At 39.2% G+C, this 22,587-nt stretch overlaps 1 protein-coding gene across 1 annotated transcript; it reads left to right on the top strand.

Annotated features, from left to right (window-relative positions):
* The first annotated feature begins 1,341 nt into the window (after window positions 1–1,341).
* mmp17b (matrix metallopeptidase 17b) lies at window positions 1,342–20,603 on the top strand. Its single transcript, XM_030146348.1, has 12 exons — window positions 1,342–1,464; window positions 6,110–6,322; window positions 7,060–7,192; window positions 7,309–7,456; window positions 10,855–10,963; window positions 11,159–11,336; window positions 12,092–12,268; window positions 16,182–16,272; window positions 16,365–16,438; window positions 16,521–16,670; window positions 19,168–19,425; window positions 19,998–20,603. Exons 2-12 carry the CDS (start codon window positions 6,194–6,196, stop codon window positions 20,405–20,407), a joined length of 1,857 nt encoding a protein of 618 aa, XP_030002208.1. The 5' UTR covers window positions 1,342–1,464; window positions 6,110–6,193; the 3' UTR covers window positions 20,408–20,603.
* The last annotated feature ends 1,984 nt before the right edge of the window (window positions 20,604–22,587 follow it).

Below are 22,587 nucleotides of genomic sequence, written 5' to 3'. Positions count from 1 at the left end.
ATGAATTTTAATAAACACCTACTTTACAATTATTTAAAGTGTGTATACATTTTTTGGGACACCCTGTACATATCAAGGTCATCAGTTGTATTTTGTGTACTGTTTGTGTACGTGATGTTAAAACATCAGCCCTCAAATCAATGGATAATGGTTTCATCCTCGTCCTTTATACATTTTAATATTTGAACATTTATTGTAGAGGTAACAATTCATCTTAATGTATCATTTGTAAATATCCATTAAATACCACAGATAAGAATTTTATTGCAATGCCTGACATATATCTAATCTGCTCAGTAACTGCCATTTAATGAGATTTGTTAGAGACGGCTGCAGTCAGTATTGTCGAGGGTAAACCTGGGGTCACCATGGACATGAGAAATTAATTTCACAAGTAATTCTACACTGAAGAAAAACAATTGTATCCAGTGTGACGAGCTCAGGGAAGGCTTGAAGAGCATCAGTCAGTCACTGGTTCTGCCTGTCACACTGCAGAAACTCATCTGCAGAATCAGGTTTCAAACAACACAGAAAGTCTACATGTGTTTTTATAATCAGTCATTGTCCCTCCTCACACAGAGCAGATTATATGGAGCTTAATGACCCCAGTGGGACACAGTAGGAGCTAAAAGGACTCAACAAAGAGCAGAATAATATTAGTATTGATCTCAAGTACAGAAATATGGACTATTTAAAGTGGTATGACATGTACAGCAAATATGTGAACGAAGGGAATGTACATTTAGGCAGTTTCCAGTCTTTCTTCTGTAACTGAGAATATATCACAGTGCATGCCTTTACACAAACAGCAGAGTGGAAATGGATCAGTAGGACTTTAGAGTGATCACATCAGTGTGTTGGCCTGGTTGACTCTCTAACAGTTGTTCCAGAGGATTTAAAAACAAAGAAAAGCTCATAAAAGAAAAAAAAAACACAGAGATAGAAAAAGGGAGAGACAAATCTGCCTGTCTTCATTTTAGTTTCATTAATCCTTGCATTAAGAGGATTGATGGTAAAATGTTAATGCCAGCACGAGCAAGGATACACATGAACACACACATTCAGACCCACACTCTGATCCAAACCCGTGTTTGCTGTGTTACATTCACTAATCCTCAGTGGTTCAAACGCATGGCTCCAGATTCAAGGTTTAGTTTTGGAAGCAGAAATGATATGAAATAAGTAGTTATTAAATAAACATTAAGATATTTTTGTGCACAGGACAATGATATAAGGACACTGACAGATAGTCAAATCCAAACCTTCTATGGTGAATGAACATGGTTATTTTTGCAAACACGCAAACCTCCATTTGTCATGGCAGTTTGGTAATGGGTGGGGTAGGGGGAGGGAGTCTGGAGCTGGGCTTTGAGGGAAGAAGCAAGAGAAGAGAAAGGACCCATCTGTTCCTGTAGTAGCAGATAAAGAGAGAATGAGAGGGAGGAAGGACGGAGAGGAAGGAAGGTAAGTGTTAAACAGTCATTTGGTTTGAGTTTTTACTCTGTAGCCTCTATGATGAGCTCGATAAAGACATTTGCATTTCCCTTGCAGTTATACTTGTGTGTGATGCTGTGACACAGTATGTGTGCTGAAGTTAGAAGCTGAAGGTGTGAGATCTTTGAAGTCCGTGCCAGGTCGCAATATTGTATGTGTCAGAGTATACATGACCAAAATTACAGTACCATTGTTTACAGCCATTCAGCAAACAGTGCCATGTCATTTAACAACCTATTAAAAAACAGGACAGAGACAAGACAGTTGCAGTGTGTCTTTTTCTTTTCTTTTTTTTTTTTTTTTTGTGTAGTCTACAAAATACAGGGTCCGTTTTATACAAGTCATGATCTCAGCATTGTCACTCATGGCTACATCTCTGTTTGACGGGAATACCATGTTTTTCACTGTTAAAATATAACCGTCGTACACTGACTGAAAAGATTTCATTATATCATTATGTAAGATTCATGAATGTTCATCTACCCATATGAAGTTTGTGCTTATGTCTGGTTTGTGCTAGAGCCAGTCATTTATCAGCATCCACTGATTAATATGTTGAGGATTCAGGTCGTTTTTTTTTTTAAATGAAGATTTCCTAAATTCATTCAATATATGTGTTCCCAGCTAACTCTTTTCATTTTTGTTTTCAATTTGAACTGAATAAATAAATAAATAAATATCACAAGATTTTTTTTTACCTGAGAAACTTGAAAAAGTTGGCATGTACAAGATAAATGCAATGTGTGCTAATGTGAATATTTCTTTTCCTAATTTTCTGTGGGAGTTTTGTTGGAGTAGAGTTAACTAACATCGATAAAGAACAAGCTTCTAGTACAAAATTAGCTTAATGTTTTTACATTCAGCTTTACTGGCTGATTTGATTTCATTTTTAATGCTGCCGTCTGACAGGATGTGCTCAAATTTATTTTCTTTGTACCGTAACAAAGACCAGAGGCACAAAAGAACTATCCAAACTTATTGAAGTCAATAAGATGAATGCTACCTTTACATGTGAGGGAAGATGTTTGTCAGTTCAGTGAGCAGCTTGGCCCTCCTGACTCTTGCCCTCAATTCTCTTTCCTGCTTTAATCTCATTACTTTAACACTCTTCCTCCATTCACCCACCCTCCCCTTTATCCTTTCCTCTTTGCCCCCTGTGCTATAACTGAAATGGTATACCCTCTAACGTAATTAAATGAAGCATCTTCGGTCTGACATAGACACATGCAGTCACTTCCACCAGTGTCCTGTACAACAGTCAGCCCCGCCCTTCTGTATTTTATGGTAATTTCCCTCCATCTTCTGATTGCATCTTAGAGATTGTTTCCCCTGTGGGAATGCAGCCTGAATGTTTCCCGTCAACTTCATTCACTGACCGTTTTAACTCATGAATGTTATTTTGACACTGGATGTCATGGTGTTGCTCCTAATTTTGGCATTAGAAAATGAAGGACTCTTCAGTCATATGACCAGGACTAATCTGAGAACAGAAAGCCAAAGCAAGTTAAAAATATCCTAATTCAGGGATAATTCTCAAAGTGGAACAACTGGAAATAGTTAAAAATACAAAACCTTGTCAAAGTGAAAAAAAACAAAAACTTAAGTACAAGCTGAAGAGGCAAAAAATGGAAATGCAAAAGTGAAAAATGTAAGTTGAAAGACAACTGAAGTTGGTTTTAATAATAATAATAATAATAATAATAATAATAATAATAATAATAATAATAATAATTTAAAAAAAAAAAGCTTAATTAAGCAAACATTGAAACATTGTTAATGAATAAAAAAATGACAAAGAAACAAGATATCTAACTTGAATGAGGAGGTTGAAAAGTGTGAATGAAAAAAAAAGAAATGTTGAGTGAAAAAAGTTTTTCAGTGTTGAGTTTAAAAAAGGCCAAAGACCTTGAATCACAAAAAATCAGGTTGAATCAGAAGCTCAAAGAGTTTGAGAAGAACAACCTTGTAAAGTTATACTTGTTAAGTATGAGAAGTAAAAAGTGGTTAACTCTATGACAGATAAAATTGTTGTGGCCTACATTACTGAACTTTAAGGAGCTCTATGATTTAAAAAAAAAAAAAAAAAAAACTTGTGAAGGATAGATGGAAGTGATTTGAAAGTGTCAAAAGAATGAGTGTGTAGAATGTGCTGTAGAGCAATAGACCAGTGAGAATCAGCAAAGTCCAACCAATAAAAGAAACTGTTTCAACTGCCATTTCACTGAGGAAACAGTCCAACAGAAGGTGTTTTGTCAAAGGGTATAGCTGAGACCTTTAAAATGTTTACATTATGAGTGAGAGGAGACTCTGCTGGACATATCTGTGTGCTATTAGTTGAAATTAAGTGAAAAATAAATGAAATGTGACAAGTTTTAAAGCCCCATATAATGTGTTTTGTTAAAATGTCTCAAAGCTGAATTAACATATGGGTCAGTAGGATCAGTAGTTTCTTTTGGCTGAAAATTTCAAGTCACACAACTTTACAAGTGGTACTCACTGAAAGCAAACATTCCTCTACATATTACGGTAAAAGGTACCATTGGGACTGAAATTTGAGAAACCTGCATGAGTATCATTGACATATTTTTGTTAAGAGCTGAACACCTGAGGGCTAGAGTGGCAGTGATGTCACCCACTGTGTTAGATTTATCTGTGTATTTTGTCTTGTTTTTGTGAGGTGAGGTCGTCAGTAAAATTAGGCCAGAGGGAGCAGGATGGGCAAAAATGACTACTGATCTAATGCAGCTCAGATAGAATTGTTGGTCAGCACAGCAGCAAAGTAATTATATTAACTATGTTTATTGTTATACTGACATGTTGGAGTAATATTTATTCTATATGTCTTCCAATCTGACAAGTGGAACCGTTTAGGTACAAATTTGGTCACTTCAACTCTGGGTTGGCTGGGTATATATTTTGCTTAAGCAGCACTCTACTTGTGTAACACATGAACAGACCTATTATACGGGCTAGTTCATGTTTCAGCTAAATGCTTAATACTGTATAATCACATGTAATATTGGAAACCCTAAAATGTCATCATCCATTATGTGCTAATTGTCAAATATTCTCTGTGGCTCCAGACCTGCTTTATAGCCAAAAATCCATCTTTAGATAAATATTCCTGACCTCTGGATTAGCATAAACAAGCAAGTATCATAGACACCACAGTGTCACATACTTTGACAAGATAAGTTTTGTGAATTTCAATCATATGTGTCTTCAAAAATGACCATTATAATCAAAGTGCTAACTAGAAGCACTCGGAGAGCGCAGACCTCTGCCAAGGCTGATCAGTGGCCCCCCCTGTGGGCCCCCCCCCACGCCAAGGAGGTTATGTTTTTGCCAGGGTTTGTTTGTTTGTTTGTTTGTCTGTCCGTTAGTGTGTAACATAACTCAAAAAGTTATGGACAGATTTTGATGAAATTTTCAGGGTTTGTTGGAAATGGGCCCCCCCGTGGGCCCCCCCACCCCCGATCACCACCAAAATTTAATCATTTCTTCCTTATCCCATTTCCAACAAACCCTGAAAATTTCATCAAAATCTGTCCATAACTTTTTGAGTTATGTTGCACACTAACGGACAGACAAACAAACAAACAAACAAACAAACAAACAAACAAACAAACAAACAAACAAACCCTGGCAAAAACATAACCTCCTTGGCGGAGGTAAAAATTTGGTATTTTCAACGCCTAAAGTAAAGTTTTTGGACAGTCCACAAGAACAGATCTGTTTTTAAACACTAGATTGTTTCAGCTAAATGCTTAAACCAGGAGTCAACAACCTTAAAAAAAAAAAAGACTGAACGATGTAAAATATATATTTGCTAAATAATAGCCAATTACAATATTTATTTTACCTGGCTAATGTGATTTTTACTTCTGAACCCCTTTTCTATGTTCATACAAGTGTCAGGGATGGTATTCCATGTTTCCAACACTAGTTTGTTTGGTTTGGGAAGGTTGAAGGTTTTCAGTGTCTGTTCACTTGTGATTCTGAGCAAGAATGGCCTTCTGAGGGGCAACATCTTCAAGATTAGCTGTCAAGTGTTTCAACTTGGACACCCATATATCTTTGACGGCTAGGTCAGCCTCTTCCATCTCCAGATCGGGTTGACTTACACCTGCCATTGCAGTCATAAGCAGTAAGGATGGATCGATGGTCAGGGCAATGACAGGGAAGGTCATTGTGAACTCTTAGAATCCTTTCTCAAACGATGTTTGCATTGTGGTGATTGCAGACTCTAAAACCTCTGAATTTATCTTATTGTGAGCCAGTTTGAACTTTATAAAAGAGACCAAGTGAGACAGTGTGCCTGTCTGTTTATAATCTGCCAGACAGCAATGGACTCCTCCCACTACTACATTGTCAGGGTTTATCTTTTGACTATCCAAAATATGGCTGTCTAGTAATGAAAGGTCCTCAGTCAAGAAGATGAGATTTTGTTGATTTTGTTTTGATGACTGATTGACTGTTCATTGTTCTTCCAGTAAGGAACACGCGGGTCCATGACAAAACCACTAACCTACTCAAAGACCTGTCACAGACCAAAATTTGTGTCTGTATTATGCAACATCACAAGATCTAATTTTACTTTTTAACTTCATTGCAGGGATGGAACACCACACTACAAGTCCATGTATTTACAAGGAACTCTGAAGATTTCTGTTAAGTGACTCTTCAACATGCAGTCAAGATGAAGATGTGGATTATTTTTCTTTGCATAAGCAAAGTATGGATACAAACAGCCTTTACAGCTGATGTTACCCCAACGCCATCAGCTTCACCAGTAACACCCACTGAAGATGAGAGCACTGAACTAGTGGTAAAACAGCCCACATTCATTTAGGCCATTGAAAATTCGAAAGCTACATTAGTTAATGTTACCATTAATTTAGTATGGCCTTGTGTAGTCTGTATTGTTGTTGATACAGGGTTTATTCTCTTTTGTTCAGACAAAGTAGTAGTAGAGTGATGTTCTCATATCTGACATGAGGTGTGGCTGTCCCAGTGAACTTGTCAAATCCACTGGGACGGCCTTGGGATGGTCTCTGGAGAAGGGAGTAAAAACAGCTGATAACACGTCAGCAACGCATTGGGAGATGCGTCTGAAGAAGGCTGCAGCGACAGCCAAAACATGTCAGGTATGAGAACATCACTCTACTACTACTTTGTCTGAACAAAAGAAAAGAACCCGTGTATCATTAAGATAAGAAGAGAAAATGAAAATTCTTTAAGTATTATATATTGTTATTGGTAGCTTGGTGAGTGTTACCGCTCGCTTTTCTCACTTTCACTGTCTTGTCCAAATATGGGCACTGTTTCAACAAGATGGTGATGGCCAAAATGCCAAACCCAGGACATCAAGGGGCAGTCCACAAACCAGTGGGTGACGTCATGGAAGCATCATCCACTTTGTTTATGGAACCTATGTTTGTGACCATCCATTCCATTCTTGATCTTTTCAGTGTTTTGAGATCTTTCTCTAATATGGACTGAGCACTTTAACTTACATAAATATGATCAGAAAAACAGCCCATCAACTTCACTGTCTTCTCATAGGATTGGCTGAGTAAGTATGGCTACCTACCACCCTCAGACCCATCGACAGGACAGCTACAGGCCTGGACAGCCGTCACTAATGCAGTTAGGGCCATGCAGAAGTTTGCAGGCCTCAAAGACACTGGAGTTTTAGGTGGGCATCATAGACTATATTATATAAATTATTTTTAGGTGCAGCACATTGAGGCTAATTCACTGATGGTAAATTCTATGATTCCATGAATCTTCTGTTGCTCTTAATCTGTACAGATGAGGAAACTAAGGCCCTTATGAGCAGTCCACGCTGCTCCCTACCAGACCAGGAAGAAAGTTCCAAGTCACCATCCAGTCATGAGGACAGAAAAAAAAGAAAAAGGAGAGCTATTTCCATGTGGAGCCGCAGGAACATCAACTGGAGGTGGGAGATTTCATTTACTGGTAATTTGATTCTAGACTATCTAGAGAATTTGTTGGGCAGACAGTGTCTGAAATTTATTCAGCATGTTATTGATGTTGTATATTCAGACTTTTTTCATTTTACAAAACATTTTGAAACTTAGGTGCATGAGACCTTTTAGAGATTCTGAGTCTCTGATAAATGCCTTTGTGTGCACCAGATTAAGGCAGTGCCATGCAGTGTACTTTCGGTCAAGGATATATTGCACAGCCTTAGTTGATCCATTAATGGCTCTTCAATGGCCTGCCATCAGATATAGAATTGATTTTAAGATTTTATCAATTAAGTACAAGCCCCAGAATATATTACTGAGTTGGCATTGCTGTATACTACAATTAGCAACTTCAGATCCTCTAATAATGATCTGTAATGTAATCCAAGGTCAAACCAAAAACTGGGGACTTCACAATTTCAGTTTGTGCCCCTAAAATATGAAATTTCTTGCACATGTCAAGAGTTGTCTTAAAAGCCTCTTTTATACTTGGTTTATATTGGTGTTTTTATTATTTTAATTACATTTTAAATAAGTATTAAAAACTTGGGTGGTGTCGCTGCGCTCCTCCATGAAGTGCCCAACCTAACCAGGTGTGGACAGCTGCTGGTGCTCCTGGGGGCCTAAACTAACTTTTTATGTGGCTGTTATGAGGTGAGAATTATCTGCTCCAATTTGCAGAAGGGGCTGCACTTTAGAGAAGAACTGAAGGTGAATGCCCTGAAGTTTGTCTTCTGAATAACTGTGGTCTAAGGGATATCCTGTCAGAGTTGAAGGCATCTTTAATTGTGAATCTTTTCTGTGGATTCAGGGAAGGTGAGATCTCAAAACTAACAGGAGATCAATCTAACTTTTCTGTCTGATGGCACATACAGAAAGGTGTTCGGTAGGCCCTTTAAGTCCTAGTTTTTTAAAGGCTGATGGCAGGAGCATTGTGCATTGAGGACCACCATCAAGAAAGGCATATATGTCTGGGCTGTGGTGTTTATTCCTGAGGATCGCTTTAACCACCTTCAGAAGGACTTTAGGAGAGCTTGGCTGAGGGTTTAGGTACAGGACTTTGGAGTCTGATTTTCTTTCTTTCACATAGTGAAGGACATCAGGGTGCTCCTTATTGCAAAGTGGACATGGTTTCTTCAGATTACAGTTTGTAGCTGTATGTGGCCCTGTGCACCATGCCACCATATTTTCTCACCCTTAATCCAGGATATTGTATCTTCCGTCTTCAAATCCTTAAACATTTGATTATTGAATGATCAGATGAGCTGCAGTATTGACATGCTTTGGACTTAGGGTGAAGGTTTTCAGAGGAAGGGTGAAGATTCATTGGCTCCATGCAGGATGGTGGTTGAAGCAGGAGCAGATCTTGACACTGATCTTCTGGAATGCATGGAGGGTTCAGAGGTCAGATGTCTGACTGACTCACTAGAGACTGACACTCTGCCTCATCTTCAGATGGCAACTTGGTTAGAGGGTATTGAACATGAGAGGAACATGCACTCTGCCCCATAGCCTGCAGCATCCCAACTAGGGATTGAACTTGAACTGCAAAATTGTGAAATGCTCTCCAATCACCAGGTTGCACTTTTTGGAGGCTTATTATGGAGGTTATTTCTCTTAAAGCTGAATGATGACGTTGTCCACACTGCTGGTCTAGAGCAGCTAAGGACTTGGTGTAGGGCTGGGGGTCATAAGCCTCTAGCTCTGCCAGGAAGAGTAGGTTTCAACATATAGGGTAGCTTGCTAATGTTAGCATAACCATCATCTTTCAGTAGTGATAATTCTTTGAATCACTGACTCATTTGCCCAGTCCCAATTCGCCCCTTGACCTTCCCCTGTAGCCCTTACACTTGGCGCTTCCCCTTGAAATGGAGTTGCCGGGGGTAGGGGTTGAAGTATTCCCCCATGAAATGAGACAACCCTTCAAGACCGGTTATGCCATCAGCTGTCATCAATGCCACTATAAACAGCTGCAACAACTTTGTTTCTGAAAGAATTCCCCATGCCGTCTGCAGCTGTAACCGTCTGTGTTGCATGGGTTTTGGGCATCTTTTTGCAGCTATCAACTGCAAACTGCAGAAATGAAAGGGCATTAAATGGTTGATCAAATGATTAAGTTGTTTATGAAGAAAATACATACATTTGTGTGTTTCTTTCATCACACTGCTGCACTTTTTTGCTGTGTTTACCTCCATCTTGCCGATGATTCGAACAGAATTATGGGAGATTTCTCATACCCCTCCATTTGTAGCGTGGTCCTGAAAAATCCCTGTTTCAAGGGCCGAACAGCCCTCCCTCTTAGCCCTTCCCCTCTGACGCATCGAGAATCAGGACACCACTACCCCTTCACGTGAATGTGCAAAATGGAGAGGTAGGGATAAGGGGGAGGGCCAAGGGTGAACTGAGATTGGGCAATTGACTTACACACTCAGTGCTATGTGTGATCCACAATTGAAAAAAACAGAGTGCCCGTCTACATAGAGTAGCATCTTTCTTCCATCTTTTTAGGTCATGAACCCCTATTACTCCCCTTCAGTTGAAATCACAAGCTCAAAGTGTTAGTACTATAATGTGCATTTATTGCATATCCGTGTCATCAACATGCCATACCATGAGAACTAGATAAACGAAAAAAGAAATCACATAAAATGAGCATAAAGCTGTATAAATATTCTCATAGAGAGTAACAGATAAAATTAACCAAACATACATTTTCTCTTACATATCCATTCATTCATTAACAGATTATATCTTGGATGTTCACAAAAAGTTAGCTTTCACTTCCATGAAATTTAATTAGTATAATTAAAATGTAAACATAAGACGTACCTTATCGGCCGCTTTAACTCAAGGGGAATAAGAAGGAAATTTCTATGGTAACAAGTCTTTACAAAATCCAAATGTTCAGAAAAATCCACTTTCCAAAAAAGAAATGAAGACCTTACAGGAGCTCTCTGTAAAGCCTTACAGGTGCTCTCCACTACATGGCACTGCATGCATGGTGAATGCAGCAACAAAAACTTCCTGACCCCACAGCAATACAAGAACATTAGTTCCACTAAAAACATAAGACAGGTCCTCTTAGACCAATGTACCAGGTTTCATGTTCCTATTTATGTTTATTTATTAAGAAAAAATGGTTTTTACTATAACATGAATTAACCCATTAAGACCCAAAATATACACCAGCAACCAAAAGCATCTACTGATCTAAAATGTGTGTGTGGGGGGGAGGGGCAGGGGCAGGGGCAGGGGCAGGGGCCGTTTGGCAGCCATGCTTCCTTCCTTCCTTTTTTCTAGATCTCATCTGAGTTTTTTGATGTCTTCATTCTGTTTTAACTTTTAATACACACTTCTGCATTTATAGGGTACGTTCATATCCATCCTCTTCAGCTCTGTCCCGTGAGATGATTCGTTCACTGGTCTTCTATGCTTTAAGAGTGTGGGCAGAGCCAACGCCCCTGGAGTTTCATGAGGTATGTATATTGGACTGATGCTGTATTCAAATACTGTGTGAAATAGAGAACATATGCATTTCATATGGATTGTGATGGAACACAGAAACCTGAAAAAAGTCCACTCTCATCTGGTCTAGACAGTTTTCCTAAAGTTCTGAAATGTTGCTTCAACAAAATCACTCTGAGGTCACATTTTTGCCCTTGTGTCTCCAGGTGGGCAGCCCAGAGGCTGCTGACCTACAGGTAGACTTTCTCCATGGTTACCATGGTGACAGCTATCCTTTTGATGGAGTGGGAGGTGCAGTTGGACATGCTTTCTTCCCATCAGACCCTACCCGGGCTGGGGGGGTTCATTTGGATGCAGAAGAGCAGTGGGTCTTCAGACAACCAGGTGGAAGTGGGGACAATGCACTTAAATTCACATGAGTTATACTAAGAAGGTGTTATAATAATATGTTGCAAAAAAAAAAAAATTGCACCTGTGTAGCCAACCATGTTATTTAGACTCAGGTGATGTATACAATTTTGTTGTAGATGTATTTTAACCCAAATCAAGATGTTTTTCTTTACCTAACCAACTATGTCTAGTGTCTAAACCCAAAACAGTATCAGTGTATCTTTTTTTTTGTTGTTATTCTTGGTTGTGTTTTCCTGCTGAAGAAACACATGATGGGAGCTTTTGTCTGCACATAGGTGTTTTCAGACAGCTACGGGGTTCAACAAACCTGAACGCTATTTAGATTCAGTCAGATGTGACTATTGCTCTAGCTTGGAAATCACTTGACAACAGTCATTGACCTTTATTTTAGTTTTTTTATTTGGGCTCAGAAGAAAGAGCAGCAAAAGAGGGTGTGCTCTTTCATTCCTGTCTGTCAAACCTTGGTATCATACATGAAAGCCGAATGACAGATTTATGTCGTATATTATGTTACAGGTTTTTGGGGTGCATTTGGTTTTAACTGGCCAAATAGTGACTGTTTAGGCTTTTTTTTTCTTTGTACACATAGATACTCCATTAATGTGGTTTATTAACAACAACATTGGTAGACAATAGAGTTTTACTCTTCACTCTAGTAAAATCTGAAAAGCACATCAAACTCCTGTAACTGTAGCCTCCCTTAATGTCCTCTTTTGCTTTCCCTTCAGCGTCTGAGGGCACTGATCTCTTCACAGTCCTGGTCCATGAATTTGGACATGCTTTAGGCCTGGCCCACTCCTCATCCCGCCACTCTGTGATGAGGCCATACTACCAGGGTCCTGCTGGGGACCCTCTTCACTACCGGCTGGGACCCCAAGATCTGGAGCACATCACTCAGCTCTATGGTAAGGCTTCATCAGACCTATGTGATCCCTGCATATGTAAGTACAGTCTAAAACAGGACTAATTCATGCAGAAAAGTAAAGCTTTTACATTTACACATATTAATGAATACAGCTGATAGGAAGCCTGACCTGACCTCTGTTGTGTTGTTGAGGAAGTACATTGTCTTGTTCTCAGTATACTGAGATACTCATGTGAAAGTCTTTGAACTGTTGTGGATCAAAATATTAAAATGGAGGAAATACCGGAAATGATAAAATAAGTGACTGGATTGTTGCTGCGCCTAATGTTATGCATACTTCTTCCCATCCGACCAGCTGCTCCTGAAACACAGACACAGACTTAGACTATGTATATGCATCAGTGTGAGAATAATGTAGCTGCTTGATGACCATGGATGCAGCTGTGCTTTTTAAACACATTGCTGTCTTATAATCCTAGAATAGTTATTGTAAAGTCAAACTGTTTTAAACTAAAACTTTTAACTTCAATGTGGGAATAGACATGTCAGGTTATCAGTTAATCCCAACTGAATTCGCATCAGCCCCATGTGACGTTATTATGCACGATGGCCTGAACGGCTACAGGTGTTTTAATCAAACTGAGCTGAAAGTTCTGACTAAATACTGCTGCAATGCTTGAGTGAATCTTTGGAATACTGTGCAACTACAAGACATCTGAAAACTGTGGAGAGGCAGCTGTTGAGAGATTACTCTTAATTAGTGATGGGCAACATGAAGCTTTCTGAAGCAATGAACCTTTTGATCACAATTGTGTTGAAAAAGGTTCACTATTCAAAGCTTGTTTCAATCATGTGACCCATGGCGTCCGACGTTTCATTTGACACATACAGCACGTGAGTGGTTTGAATGCTGATTCAGTGGTACTGGTTCATGCTTCACTGCTGATAAATCTGTACGGGTGATTTGATAAGAACATGAACAAAACAAACAAATAAATAAATAATTAGATCAATGCATGATTTATATACATCACTAAAACCAAGGAAGTACATGTATAGTAGTGACCCAGTGCAGTAATTGTTCTGTTAATGTTAGTGTTTGAATGTCTGTCTAATGCAGGGGTGTACAGTCCTGGCCCTCGAGGGCCGGTATCCTGCATGTTTTAGATATTTCCCTCTTCCAACACACCTGGAGGCCATAACATCGTTATCAGGCTTCTGCAGAGCATGATGATGAGCTGATCATAATTGAACCAGGTGTGCTGGAAGAAGGAAATATCTAAAACATGCAGGATACTGGCCCTCGAGGACTGGGTTTGGACACTCCTAGTGTACAGGGCTATGATGGACAGGTGAGTGGATGAGAAAGTTATGGGGGCGGAGCCAGTGAACCAGTGTGTGTGTGTGTGAGAGAGAAAGAGGTCAGGTGCAAATAGAGCAAGAGAGCGCAGATGAGTGAGACAGATCCAACAGCATTAATTTGCATTAATTTTTGTGTCCGTTGTTTTGGTGTGGTCATGGCCGACAGTAACCAGTACTGTTCTAACAATAAAGTGACCAGTGCAAGTTTATTCCACTGGTTTAGGGTTTACCTCGTCTTTCCTTCTGATGTCCAGTTGGACACTAAAATATTAACAACTTACATATGTATATATATATATATATATATATATATATATATATATATATATATATGTGTGTGTGTGTGTGTGTGTGTGTGTGTGTGTGTGTGTGTGTGTGTGTATATATATATATATATATATATATATATATATATATATATATATATATGTATACATGTTCACATCCGTTTACTTAATTGGGTTTTAGTGATGTGGACAAATCGTACATTTATCAGTTCATTTATTTATTTGATTTCACTATTTGATTTCTTTTCAAATCCCCCAAACAGATTTATCAGCAGTGAAGCATGAACCATGACCAATTAATCAGCATTTGAACTAGTCATGTGATGTATGTGTTAAATGAAGCTTCAGACGTCATGGGTCACATGATCAGCAAAAAACAAACCAAGCTCCAATACAAGCTCCACAGAAAATTGGTTAGTTTTTCTGACACATGCTTCGAAGCTTTGGTGTCTTAGGTAACATCACTACTCTTTATAAGGCCTCATTCAATGTGTTGCATGGAAACTAGGGATGGGAATTGAGAACCGGTTCTTTTGCTCGATTCCTTGGCATCGTTTGCCTGCCTGCTTAACGATTCTACTTATCGATTTTGCATTCGTTGCACATGCGTGATGACGTCATGTGCACGCGGCATTGTTTTGGTCAGAGCGTAGCCAACATGGCGTTGAGACAGAATTGCTCCAAACAGACGACACCAGGTCCACTTGGAACACTTGCAAAGCTTCCATTTCTTCAAAAGGGGGGAATCCCTCCAATCTGCTCAAACTTTTGTCCACAGCATGTGGTTCATTTACAGGAATGTCACGTATTTGATTCGCTACTTAGCAGCGCTTGTGAATCTAGTGACAGAGTGAACACCAGGCCGTCATCCGGGCCTGGTTCCGGTTCCGGTGTGGGGCTACAAACGTTGTGCCCCCTCAAATACAAGTTTCCGAAGGTAGGGGAAAGGAAATGAGGTGCACAACAACAGGAGACAGACCGAGTCGAGCTGGTTCCATGTAGTGGAAATGTGACAATAGAGGAATTAGTAAAGCGTCTTAACTTTCACTTTCACTGCACCCCCCACCCCACCTCCAAACTGGGCCCACCATCATCTGTTGTTATTATTTGTACATACTGTATATGTTATATTTTCTGTGCAGAGATGGAAATATAAAAGACAATTAAAGCAAACACACCTGTTTGTACTCTTTTATTCCCTCACCCAATGAGAATCGATAAGAGATAAGGAATTGAATCGATAAGCAAAATTGATAATGGAATCGGAATCGTTAAATTCTTATCAATTCCCATCCCTAATGGAAACTGAAGTGAAAGTGTCTTAATTAGCTTGACATCGTAGCATTGGCCTCAAGTTGTTATGTTGTGCTGTGTGTCTGAGTATGGCTTTGGCTGCATGACTGAGCTGGAGTGCACAGGGGCGTTTGATTATCGTATAGCCCGATGCCACCTACGTCATCAATACTGGAAGTGAACAGATACGTACCATACTGGAAGGCAAGAGTGGAGGCAACAGAGTGACAAACTGTGTGTTTAACAGCTGCTTTATCAGTTAGAAGATATTTTCTGAACCCTGCTCAAAGGCAGCGGTATACTGAGAAACTGGCTGTGACTGATGGGTTTGACCCTTAAAAAGACACATGCTGAGTGGGAGCAGGAACAAAAAATAAAAAATCATACACTTATTTTTAATTTGAATACATTGTTGTATTTTTCAAAATTCAAGATCAAAACTTGAAAATTCAGTTTCAAATTTTATTTTTTCAAGTACAAAACTTTTGGCCTCGATATAGCTCCACATTTTTAAGCATTTTGGCACATTATCAAAAGTATTGCATGTTTGCACATTTGTAGGCTGATGAATAATTGTTGTGTATTCTTTTGCTATTTTATTTTCTGTAAAGGTTTTTCTAAAGGCTAACGAGTTGCTTGCCACAGCTTATATGACTGCTAAATGTTCCACTGTTGATCTGCTTAATACCCATGGATCTATGCCTTTGAACTTTAATAAAAGAAAAACAAAAGGAAAAGAAGAAACAGAAAGTAATCTTGTGAAGTCTTTGAGTGAATTCCAGTTCTCCAAACCTTCATCAGATTTTAATTCCTTTATTCAAGTTGGAGAAAATAGCACAAGCCAAAACAACACAAACTGACACTTATTATGTAACTATTTTAGTAGAACCTTATTTGTGACATGTGATATTTCAGGTTACACTGTCTTTCTTTAACTAACAGTTATTCTTACCTACTGCAGCTTCCCCAAAGGATCAGCCATTGGGTTTCATTGTTTCCATTTTGACATAGGAAAAAGGAACCAGCTCCTGGCCACTGATGCTCCTCGTCTTGCCACAGAACCTCAGCAGCAGCACCGAGGCCACCGTCATCACAGATATGGGTATCTTTCCCCATGTTATTCAGTTTTAAATGTAACTTCTCCATCAAATATAGACACCGAGCTCACTAACTTCTCCCATTTGATCCCCTCAGCTCCTCTATAGATCGCTGTAACACCAGTTTTGATGTTGTAGCAAGAATCCGAGGAGAGATTTTCTTCTTCAAAGGTCTGATGCAAAGATAAAGTGACATATTTGCTTGTCCCTTCCTTCCGTCTTTCTTCATTTTGTGTCTTTTGCCGTCCCCCAGATCTGATGATGTGGCGGGTGAATGGTGGGGGTTTGGTGTCAGGTCGCGGGGCTTCAGTCAGGAGGCTGTGGAGGGGGTTGCCTCCCGACCTGCCTCGAATTCACGCTGTGCTGGAGAGACAGTCGGATCACGCCATCATCTTCATTAGTGGTAGAGTTACAGTTATTGTACTTACTACTATGTTGGTCTAAATCATACAACTTTTTGTTTTGGATCTACAGGCCTCTAAGCACACAAAATGCTGATTTTCATCCCATTCACTCTCATGTAAATTTTGGTCACTAACATGTTTGACTAAACTCGACATTCCCTCAATCACTGCTTCCTCACTTCTGACTTTGTTTGCACATATTACCCATCAATACGTTCGAAATTCTCACAGTGCAAGAATTTTTGAGATGGGATGTATGGTTATGGCTGTAAAAGTCCAATTTCCCTTTGATTGCTTTTATTTACTTTTTTTTTTTTTTTCAAACATGCAAAGAAAAAAAATAAAACAAAATGAAGCAAATTAACACAAAAACAAAATAACATTTAAATGAACAAAAGCTATCTTCAAGTACGTGCAAGTCTGAAATTTGCAAGGTTGAAAAGGAGTAGGAAGAAGTATAAACTTATTTAATCCAACCCCTCAAGTGCTTTTACACCTTTATCGCTAACTTATTACAACAATCAAACAATACATTTTTCCTCATTTTAGCATTTTTCCACAATCAATACATAATGCAGTAATTGAATTATACACAATAATATGATCATGGCAGTACAGTCATACAAATAGACTCAACAATTCAACAATTTACTTCAATAATTACAGCAGATTTATCAATACAACATCATCTGTAAACAGACAGCCCTCATTGTCATTATTAAATACTGTACCTCTCAAGAATCTTTTTTAAACTGAATTATGTTCGATATTTGTCTTATCTCCACACCCAATTTGTTCCACAGTTTTACTCCACAGATGGTCATCCAGAAACTTTTGAACATAGTGCACACTTCATGAATCTTTAAATTTAGTTTTCCCCATAAATCATAGCCTCCCTCTCTTTCACAAAAAAGTTCTTTAATATTGCCCGGCAGTAAGTTATTCTTTGTTTTATACATTATTTGAATAGTTTTGAACTCCACAAGGTCAATGAGTTTTAAGGTTTTAGATTGTAAAAATAGTGGATTCGTGGATTCCTGAAAACCAACATTGGGAACGATTCTTATTGCTCTTTTTTGTAGTATAAGAAGTCTTGGTAATGAACTTGCATATATATTTCTCAGTTCTTACTCATTCTCCACATGCTATGACCCTTTATGGACGATTGTACGGGGCTTTGTCTCACACAGGCTAAAAAAGAGTAAAAGGAAACATGTTAACAAACAGGTTTTCATGGGCTGTGTGTTTTGTCCCCCCCCGACACACACACACACACATTTTCATATTAGTTTATCTTATATTGCGAAAACTTCAAATATTTTCGCTGAACCAATGAAATGCAGACATGCCTGGACAGGATGTTCCACATAGTCTGCACTAAAATGTTTATGAATGAGTATACTATCTTATATGTTTGCAGTACACCTGGCCAACACTACCTCCACACCCTGATTTTTAACTACGCAAATTTTTCCGATCCTTCCATTGGCAGTGATTAATATGTTTCAGATACAAGTTCTTTAACACTAAATGATGCAGCAGTCTGACTTGCATCAAACAGTGGTTAAATTCTTCAATTTATCAAGACTGAGACCTTGATTATTGCTCTGGAAAATCGGATCCCTCTTATTAGACATCACTTGGGTTTCGTAGGCTCGTCCATTCAGTCAAGTCTTCAGAATCTGGGTGTTGTTTTTGACTCAATGCCACTTCAGCCTCACACAAAAAAAATTAATTAGGAACTGCTTTTTTAATCTGAGGAACATTTCCAAAGTGAGAACCTTGGTGTCAAAGGTAGAACTTGAGATGATCATTCACGCTTTTATTTCTTCCCGCTACTACTGTAACAGCCTTTGTCTGAGCCAAAAAGATCTCCACCATCTTCAGGCTGTTCAGAACTCTGCTACAGACTTTTAACTTGCATCAGTAAAAAAGCACACACCTCACCGGTTTGAGCAGAACTATATTGGCTCCCAGTTCTTTTTAGGAATAATTTTAAAATTTAAGTTCTCACTTTTAGAGCTTTAAATGGTCAAGGCCCTGTTTACATTTCCAAACTGCTAAAATTGCGTAACTCTTCATATGCTCTTAGATCGTCAAATGCCTGTTGGTAATCCCCCGAACCCACTTCATAACTAGAGGGAATTGAGCCTTTCAAGCAGTGGCCCCCAGACTATGGAATGCATTTTCACTATCACTTCACATTTTAAATTCTGTTGAATCTTTTAAAAAGCAGCGGAAGACCTTGTTGTTTAGACAGGCTTTTCGTTAGGGGTGGGTTTCATGACAATTTGCGCTTATGTTTTTATGCCTGTGTATACAGCTGTGTGTCTTTGTCTACGTATTGTACTTGTGATTTTACTGTAAAACACTTTGTGAATTCTTTCTGTCAAGTGCTGTATAAATAAACTTTACTTACATACTTATTTTGTTACTTACTTCTCAAGATTATAGTTTTGAAAATGTGAAAGTGTTTTCTGCTGTGTCTTGCTCTAGGTTCACAGTTCTGGCTCTTCAGAGACTTGTCCCTGCAGGAGGGTTATCCACAGCCCCTCTCTGCCCTCAGGATGGGGCTCAGCTTGGCTGGAGCAGGGAGTGATGATGAGGACGCAGTAAGGAGGTGGGGTCTGGTCTGGGATCCAGAGGAGGGTCCCATTTGGGGGGACATAAGAGAATCCAGAGAAGATCAGCAAAGTGACACCTGGACTCAGCTTCTTACAGAGGGAGTCAGTGGCATTACCACAGATGCAGATGGTGAGAGGAAGATTTTATTGTATTTTATTTCATTGTCATATTTTATGTTTATGTTTTCGGAATGAAAAAGCAGTATCAACTCACAGCCATTCTGGCAATTTCAAACCAAGCATGAATTTCCATGCATCTAGGGATGGGAATCAAGAACTGATTCTTTTTGAGAACCGGTTCCCAGTAGCTCAATTCCTTGGAATCGTTTGCCTGCCTGCTTAACAATTGTGCTGATCGATTCCGCCTTCACTGTGTATGCGTGATGATGTCACACGTACACTGCATTGTTTTGGTTTAGAACATAGCCAACATTGTGTCGAGGCAGAAATACTCCACAGTATGGCTATATTTAACGCGAAAAGATGGCACGAGGCATTAGTAAAGCGTCTTAAGTTTCACTTTCAATTTGTACGGTCATATGGTGTGACCCCCCCCCCCCTAACCCTAACCCTAACCCTTTGAATCTGTTTCCAGAGTATAAAAGTTGACCCAGGTCGATTGCAAAAAGAAAAGCAAAAAAGACTTAAACAAACATGTAAAAAACCTACTGTAATTTTACTAAATCCCATTTTCTCCTCCAGGCTCAGTCTATCTGTTCAAAGGAGACTCCTATTGGAAGTTCACGTTTCCAGGCTCCACGCTACTGGATGGATACCCTCGATCGTCAGCCGCTGATTGGCTGGACTGCCCTGACTCCTCTTCATCTTCCACCTCCTTCTCGTCCTCACCTGGCATCAACAGCATAGACACTCTGTCCTTGTCTTTTTCTCCATCTGCAGGAAGACAAGAGCTCAGGGAGAGGTGGGGGGAGGACAGAGAAAAGGATGAAACAGAAGGAAGAGGAAAACATGGAGATCAACACAAAGACAGACGAGACACAGTGAAACATATCTGGACTCAGTGCACCTGCCAAAATGGCACACCTTTTGACAGGCCTAAACATGCTTTTGCTGCTTTGTTGCTGAGTGTGTGGACATGGCTAGTTTTTTAAAACTACTGAAGTAATTTTTAAGACTAAGATTAACTCCAGTTCACCACTGGAATACACCAAACTGCAGAAACTCTTAACTTAACTCTAAACTTAATATAATCAGCCCCAAACTGTGCTGTGAAAAGTGCTGAATTGCACTTTTAATATGAAGTTAACATGTCTGCAATTGTTTTAAAATAAAAGCATAGCATTAGCATTTCAGGAGACAGAAATCAGTCATTTCTGCAGCACTTGTAAATTTGGTTGAAATGTTCAGACACCTGACCCGCTAATAAACAAACGAACCAAGCACAGTCAGTCTAACATGAAGCATGGATGAATTATTTATTTTTAAACACACATGATGTAATTTGTGCTACTAGCCATCTCTCAGTCAAAACAGAAACAATGTTATACCACATGTATGGCAGATCCACCACTTGATATGACCTAAAGTCATGGCTTCATTCACATCACACTTAGAGGCGCCTGCTACAGTATATTTAGAATATGGTATATCATCATAGTGCTGTAACTGGAAGTAATGTTAAATGCTAGGCAAGGCAAGGCAGGTTTATTTATACAGGACAGTTCATGTACAAGACAATTCAAAGTGGTTTACATAAAACATTAAAAGCATTACAGCAGAAGCAATAAAAAGTATAGGCATGAGAAAAACAAACAACCAAAAAAATCAGATAAATAAATAAAACAGATCAACAGATAAAACAGACAAGCAGATAAAACAGATAAAAACTTTTAGCTTTAAAGGAACAGTGCAAATCTGAACTGATGAATATAAACTGTATTCAAATGCAGCTGAGAACAGGTGGGTCTTTAACCTGGATTTAAATAAACTGAGTGTTTCAGCTGATCCGAGATTTTCTGGAAGTTTGTTCCAGACATGTGGAGCATAGAAGCTGAACGCAGCTTCTCCTTCTGTCTGGTTCTGACTCTGGGAACTGACAACAGACTAGATCCAGATGACCTGAGGGGTCTGGGGGGTTCATACTGGGTCAGGAGGTCACTGATGTATTTTGGTCCTAAACCATTCAGAGCTTTATAGACCAGCAACAGAACTGTAAAGTCTGTCCTCTGACGGACAGGCAGCCAGTGGAAGGACCTCAGAGTTGGACTAATGTGGTCTGGTTTTTGGTCTTAGTGAGGACTCCAGCAGCAGAGTTCTGAATGAGCTGCAGTTGTCTAATGGATTTTTCAGGTAGACCTGTAAAGACACTGTTACAATAATCAAGCCGACTGAATATGAATGCATGGACTCGTTTTTCCAGGTCCTGCTGAGACATCAGATCTTTTATCCTTGAGATATTCTTAAGGTGATAGTAGGCTGATTTTGTGACTGTCTTGATATGTTTTTCAAAATTTAGGTCTGAGTCTATCACTACACCCAGATTTCTGGCGTGGTTGGTGGTTTTTAGGTCTATAGACTGAAGCTCTGTGGAGACCTGCAGTCGTTTCTCTTTGGCTCCAAAGACAATTACCTCAGTTTTGTTTTTGTTCAGCTGAAGAAAGTTGTGGCACATCCAGTCCTTAATCTCCTCAGTGCATTTACCCAGAGCCTGTACAGGGCCTTGGTCTCCAGGTGACATTGTGATATAGATCTGTGTGTCATCTGCATAGCTATGGTAGCTAATATTGTTGTTCTTTATAACCTTTGTCAGTGGGAGCATGTAGATGTTAAACAGAAGAGGCCCCAGGATGGAGCCTTGGGGAACTCCACATGTAATTCTTGTCTGCTCAGAAGTAAAGTTACCTAATGAACCAGTGAACTAATGAATGCTAGTCATCTTATTGAGTGGGGTCACTGACAGATGACTAAACAGACTAAATATATCTGACTTTCAAAATTGCTGAAGTAGCAGTAGTAGTAGCCACTAGATAAACAGGAAAATGAAAGGCTGGGCTGTGGTTTTAGATAAGGTTAAAAATCACCAATGTCACAGCACCCTGCTTTTACCAATAAATCCAATAAAGGATTTTGTCTAAAACCAGAAACCACTGCTTTTACCACATATCGTGTAGGAAGAATAAACCAACATGATTTCAGTTGTAAGTTTTGTAAAAAAAAAAAAAAAAAATTGAAAAACTGGAGAGGACATATTCTCTTGAGACCCAGCAATGCATTTTGTCCTCTGTCGGGGACAAAAGTTTCACAGCTTTACTTAAAAAAAAAACAAAAAAAC

The sequence above is a fragment of the Sphaeramia orbicularis genome, chromosome 10 (genome assembly GCF_902148855.1).
Source record: "Sphaeramia orbicularis chromosome 10, fSphaOr1.1, whole genome shotgun sequence".
Taxonomy (NCBI): Eukaryota; Metazoa; Chordata; class Actinopteri; order Kurtiformes; family Apogonidae; genus Sphaeramia; species Sphaeramia orbicularis.
Note: the sequence above shows the minus strand (reverse complement) of the source record. Positions and strands in the feature narration are given on the sequence as shown.

Bases quoted from the DNA above. Each gene is read 5' to 3' on its own strand.
- mmp17b (XM_030146348.1), top strand. From the start codon at position 6,194: ATGAAGATGTGGATTATTTTTCTTTGCATAAGCAAAGTATGGATACAA. The intron at 7,193-7,308 runs GTGGGCATCATA...TAATCTGTACAG, and splicing joins CAAAGACACTGGAGTTTTAG to ATGAGGAAACTAAGGCCCTT. The intron at 19,426-19,997 runs GTGAGAGGAAGA...TTTCTCCTCCAG, and splicing joins CATTACCACAGATGCAGATG to GCTCAGTCTATCTGTTCAAA.